This window comes from Gekko japonicus, unplaced genomic scaffold (genome assembly GCF_001447785.1).
Source record: "Gekko japonicus isolate JY-2015 unplaced genomic scaffold, Gekko_japonicus_V1.1 scaffold887, whole genome shotgun sequence".
In the NCBI taxonomy this organism is placed as follows: Eukaryota; Metazoa; Chordata; class Lepidosauria; order Squamata; family Gekkonidae; genus Gekko; species Gekko japonicus.
In genome coordinates, this window is record NW_015167079.1 from 267,103 (window position 1) to 273,051 (window position 5,949).

Here is a 5,949-nt window from a genome sequence, read left to right on the forward strand (position 1 = left end):
GGTGGGGTGTATATCCAATCTCTTCTCCTTCTTCGAGAGCCCTTTCTGTCAAAAACTCTCTAAGCCCCACCTACCTCACAGGGTGTCTGTTGTGGGGAGGGGAAGGGAAAGGAGTTTGTAAGCCGCTCTGAGACACCTTTGGGTAGTGAAGTGCTGGGTAGAAATGCAATCTCTTCTTCTTCTTCTTCTTCTTCTTCTTCTTCTTCTTCTTCTTCTTCTTCTTCCCACGCCAAAACAGGCGATTCTGCCTCTAGCATTCACTCCCCCTTTTCTCAACTGGGAGGGAAACGTGCAGCTCAAAACCACATTCAGATACCTTGGGCCAATGCTGTACTGACTGCAAAGTCAGCCCTGAACGGCCAGAAATCTATCTAGAAGGTGCCATAAAATCCGATGATCAAAGAAAGCAAAAGCGGCACGGAGTGTGGAGGCTACCCAAAAAACCGATGATCAAAGGAAGCGAAAGCGGCCTGCAGTGCAGAGGGGGATTCCTGTTGCAACGTGGGTTTCATAAAACAACGGAGGGAAAAGCCAATGCAGAATCAGCCAACAGCATCCAAATAACCCGGGGCAACAGCAGGCTGAAACTGGGCTGACCACTGAAGGGAGGTAATGTAATGTAGAATGGAGGGAAAATGTGGATTAAAAAGAAGGTTGAATTCGAATTTAGTGCAGCATTGTTTGGAGGGCACTGCAGCGAACATGGATTAAAAGGAGAGTGCAGAAGGTGCCTGTAATTCCCCCCCAAGCCCTCCTCTATTCCTGCTCCCACCGATGTTTCCTGTTAGCTTGTATGTGTGTGCGTTTAAATGTATACTTTTAATTCTGGATGTGTGCTATTTCGGAAACCATTTCCTTCTTCAGTAAAACAACCTTTCTTGGTTAAGCAACTGACTGGTTATTTCAGGAGTTCTCTAAAAGGGAAAGATCCCCGTAAACGCTCCTGGAGAATCTCACTAGTTGCCCCCCTCTTGCAAGCTCCTCGCTAATTCCCCGCAACAAAACAGGAGACAGCCCCTTTGGGAAATCAATAGCATTTGGGGTAAAAATGGCACCTCACCTGTGACCCTGCAGTCACAACTTCAGGGTCTGTTCTTCCATACATTTTCATGTTTGTGCTGCCCCCAGTCAGCGTTAACTGTAGTTTAGTAAAGGTAAAGGTTCCCCTTGCTCGAAAGCCAGTCGAATCCGACTCTAGGGTTGCGGTGCTCATCTCCGTTTCCAAGCCGAAGAGCCAGCGCTGTCCGAAGACGTTTCCGTGGTCATGTGGCCGGCATGACTAAACACCAAGGCAATATGTCTTGCTTTCGAACTGCTAGGTTGGCAGGAGCTGGAACTAGAGATGGGCGCTCACTCCGTCATGTGGCACCCGGGTCTCGAACTCCTGAACTACCGACCTTCCACAGCCTGCAGTTCAGCGTCTTAACCACTTGAGCCACCGCAGCTCCTGTAGTTTAGTAAAACTGCTCTGTATCTTTAAGACTTGTTGCACCTGGGAATTGGAGTCCACAGTTAGGGGTCCCAGAAGCTTCCCTCTGACTGGCTCATTAAGAGTAATTTCCTGAGCTCAGAGGCGCAAAGATAGGAGTTTTATTGTTCTTTTCCGTTTCTTTGTCCATCAACCCTTACTGGGACGCCCATCTCCTTCTCACCACGGCTATAGAACTGACCTAGATCACAAGATGTAACTTTCCACCCAGCTATCTGGTTGATTGTGAGTAAATGATCTTCTGCATCCGTGTGAAGTTAAAGAAAGATGATTTAAGCTCTCCTCAGTAGTCGTGTGTTGACTCACACCTAGAGAGTGTTGGCTTAGCACAGCTCGCGCTGGACAGGACAATGTTCTTTCCAAAGATCTGAACATACCAAAGTGGTCTTTGTTTGGTTTTAGATAATTTCTTAGTCATGGAGAGCTTGATTGATTTGCTAAGAAGAAGTGGTAAGCTTGATGAAGCAACACCGTTTTTTGAACTGGCGGAGCACATATCAACCCGCACGCCTTTGGAGCCCGGCTATAACTACTGCAAGGGACTGTATTGCTGGTAAGTTGTAGATAGCAGTATGGGCAAAAGTTACAAACTCTCTGAAATAGCAGCCGATCAAGGAAATAAATCGTGGCTTTGATCAACACGTCATTTTAACCTGCTCTGTTTTATTTGCTTTTAATTCTTTAAAAAAGCCCACAGTTTTCTAAACCGGCACATCTGATAGTCCAAGCACTTGCAACCCCAAAGTTGTGCAAATTTGGCTCCTTCATCAATTAGTTTGCTCTGGAGCCCTCCTTCCTGAGCTAAGACGAAAATGTGTGAGCCGGAGGCTAAAAAACTATGAGCTAGCTCGCACTAACTCAGCTTAGAGGGAACACTGGCCGGCGGCTAACACGTGACTCTGATCAAAGGCCCAGGCACAGCTCTTTTTTTAAAAGTGTTGTGTCGTTTAGCCCTGAGTCCCCTTCCTCTCCGCAAACAGGCACATGGGGCAGCCGAATGAGGCCCTGAAGTTCTTCAACAAAGCTCGCAAGGATAACGACTGGGGCCAGAGAGCCCTGAACAAAATGATTCAGATCTGCCTGAATCCCGACAACGAGATCATCGGTGGAGAAGCTTTCGAGAGCCAGAACGGGGATGCGAGGTAAAGGCCATGTTCCTAAATACAGGCTGAAGGCTTTCATCGCCTCCCTTTCCATGAGAACAGGGAGAATGGTGGTGGTCCGAGGCCTCTTTTTGTAGCAGGTACTCATTTGCATATTAAGCGACACACCTCTAATGTAGCCAATCCTCCAAGAGCTTACAGTAGCCCCTGTCAGAAGAGCTCTGTAAGCTCTTGGAGGATTGGCTACATTAGGGGTGTGTGGCCTAATACGCAAAGGAGTTCCTGCTACAAAAAGAGCCCTCCACTGCTGGGGGGGGGGGAACCACCCTATAATTTATGGTGCCATTTGGTTTACCCTGACATTTCTAATATCGTTCCAGGTTTGCTTTCTGATCCAAACTTTTACTCATCACATAGGGCTGCCCTGGGTCTAGTTTTGTCAGATGGTAGCTGTTACCACTAACATATCAGTCATCCTTGGTTTCACTAGGGTTATTTGGTATTTTATAGGCTCCACCCTAGCGCTTGGTATCTCCCCTCCTGCAAGTCTCCCACCATATTTAGAGTCTCTCACTCATCCTAGCAACTGCTGCCCTGCATTTATGCTAGGTAGGCGGAATGCTTTGCCTACAGCTGAACTGAAAGGTTGAATTTGTTAATACTCCATTCTCTTGGACACCTCTGTCATAGTGTGCCACTGGCATGATTGAGACCAGTGTTCCCTCTAAGCTGAGTTAGTGTGAGCTAGCTCACAGTTTTTTAGCCTCTTGCTCACACATTTTTGTCTTAGCTCAGGAAGGATGGCTCCAGAGCAAACTAATGTATGCAGTAGCCAAATCGCTTGCTCACAACTTTAATGCCAGTAGCTGACAAGACTCCACATCTTAGAGGGAGCATTGATCGAGGCCATTGATCATGTTTTGTGACTCTGTGACCAATGGTCTTCGTTGCCTATTACCCCCATTTGGAGCAAGTACCAATGCCATCGAACCTCAGGTAGTTTCCTTCTTGTTGGCTGACGTTAGTCCTGCAGTTACACAACTGGCGGCCAATCCTTGTCTGTTATGAGACGCTTTCCTGCAAAGTGAGAGCCAGTTCGGTGTCGTGGTGAAGAGCAGCAGGATTCCAATCTGGAGAAATGGGATTTGATTCCCCACTCCTCCTTATGAAGCCAGCTGGGGGACCTTGGGCCAATCACAGCTCTCTCTGAGTTCTCTCAGCCCTACCTCCCTCAGAGGGTGTCTGTTGGTGGGGAAAGGAGGGGAAAGTGATTGTAAGCCACTTTGAGACTCCTTCAGGTAGTGAAGGGTGGGGTATAAAACCAACTATCCTTCTTCTTCATCTTTTTTTTATAACTTTCGATTTATTGATCGCTTTTTCCCACACACCTGCGGGCTCAGAGCGATTTACAGTTACTCATGACATTTGGACTAACAATATTCGTGGGGAATAGGGAAGACAACATACAGTATTTTAATTACACACACATTGTAGCTGGCCAGAGGCTTCATCTGTGGGCTGGATCAGTCGTGTTCCGACGGCTGTATTCTTGTCGGCTGGCTGATGTCGTCAGCTTCTTGATGTCACACTGCCACCGCCTGGCCGACCCGTTCCACTGCAGGGATGCCGAAAGAGATCTTTCATCTTTTGATTTTGCCGCACCACAGAAGTCACAAAGGGAGTGGTGTGCCCACCTCCTTACGGGTGGTCCCCAATTTATCTACTTGCCGAAGCTTTCGAATCGCTGGGTGGACGATGAGCTAGGACAAGGCTTGGTGGCTCACACCAGCACGGGGCTAGAACTGACAAAGCTTGGCAGTTCAGATGTTACAATTAAGCAGGCGAAAAATCCCCTGCGCCACCGCTCCCTCCTCCCTCTTCATCATCATCTTCTTCGTCTTCATCTTCTTCTTCTAATTATTATTTTTTTAATCATTATTATTAACGTGACAGTCTTGCAGTTATACTAGTGGCATAATCGTCTTTCCTCAATCTTTCTGTAATTGTTATGGACATTTGTCCTGTAACCTCCAGCGGAAGGAGCTCATAGTTAAAAAAGGAAAGATATTGTATATGAGGCTGGTTGTCAGCAAGCTGCCAAATTCCTTTTCTGTTCTCCATGTATGCGCTTGATTGCTTTCGCTTTCGTATGTAGACCTGTTGATGCGCTTAAGTGCTTGGCTGCTGGAATGTCTATATCTCTCAAGGCCACAGGTGGTTGCTGCTGGATAGTTGCTTGGGTGATTTCACGGAGGACCGTGGGAAGGAGATATGTTATGCCGCCTAGAAGCGTTTGCTCCGAGGCGCGATGGTGCGCGCGGGAACTCCCGCAATTGGGCCTCAGTTGTTTGAATGTACTATAACCTGCCATGCTTGTTGCTCCCCGCTCATTCCTAACAGTGATCCTGTACATGCACCTATAGCTTCAAATAAAAGTAAAACCTTCCTGCAAGAGTGTACTTCATTGATGCTCTGGGGGCATCACCAGCCTGACACTGGTTCACTACGGACTTAAAATTGCTATCAGAGTTTCCCAAACAGCCCTATTAAACCGCGCCCCCCCCCCCCATGTTTCCAGCTGTCTGCCTAGCTTGTTGGTTCTTCTAGAAAGCGTTCCAGGCTCCGAGTTTTCAGAATTCAGCCTAAATATTCTTTATGGCCTTGATTATTCAGCAGCTGCTGCCAGTGAAGAATAGATGCAATTATAGCAGTCGGTTGGAATAACAGATTTCCGTAGGGATAGATAGGAGGCACTGCGGTGGGGGGGGGCACAGCTGGAACTCAGCATTGGCACGGCAACTGAGGAGCTGCCCGCATTCCCTCACTCTGATCTCCCTTCATCAGTAGCCTATTCTAAGTGGAGGCCTGCCAGAACAGCCATTCGCATTCAGCCTTTTGCTGAGCCCAGAGTTCACTGGGATCCTGAGGGTTAATGAAGGGAGAGAAAAGATTGGATTTATACCCCACCCTTCCCTACCCGAGGGAGTCCCAGGGTGGCTTAACATAAGAACATAAGAACATCAGAGACGACGATGTTGGATCAGGCCAAAGGCCCATCCATTCCAACACTCTGTATCACACAGTGGTCAGAAATACCAGTGCCATCAGGAGGTCCACAGTGGGGCCAGGACATTAGAAGCCCTCCCGCTGTTGCCCCCCCCCCAAGCACCAAGAAGACAGAGCATCACTCGCCCTAGAGTCCCTATCTATACCTTACAATCTCCTTTCCCTTCCCCTCCCCACAAGAGACACCCCGTGAGCAATGCTCCCTCTAAGCCATGGAGTCTTGTGAGTAGAAATTCTACTTTGTGAGCTACCCGCATTAAAGTTGTGAGCAAGTGATTTGGCTGCTGCATA

At 48.0% G+C, this 5,949-nt stretch overlaps 1 protein-coding gene across 1 annotated transcript in view; it reads left to right on the plus strand.

Moving 5' to 3' along the window:
- TTC21A (tetratricopeptide repeat domain 21A) overlaps positions 1-5,949 on the plus strand; it is a 67,623-nt gene that overhangs the window by 51,368 nt on the left and 10,306 nt on the right. Inside the window, exons 23-24 of the mRNA XM_015412801.1 lie at positions 1,892-2,042; positions 2,470-2,631. Of these exons, the coding sequence (XP_015268287.1) occupies positions 1,892-2,042; positions 2,470-2,631 (313 nt within the window). The remainder of the gene's footprint in view (positions 1-1,891; positions 2,043-2,469; positions 2,632-5,949) is intronic.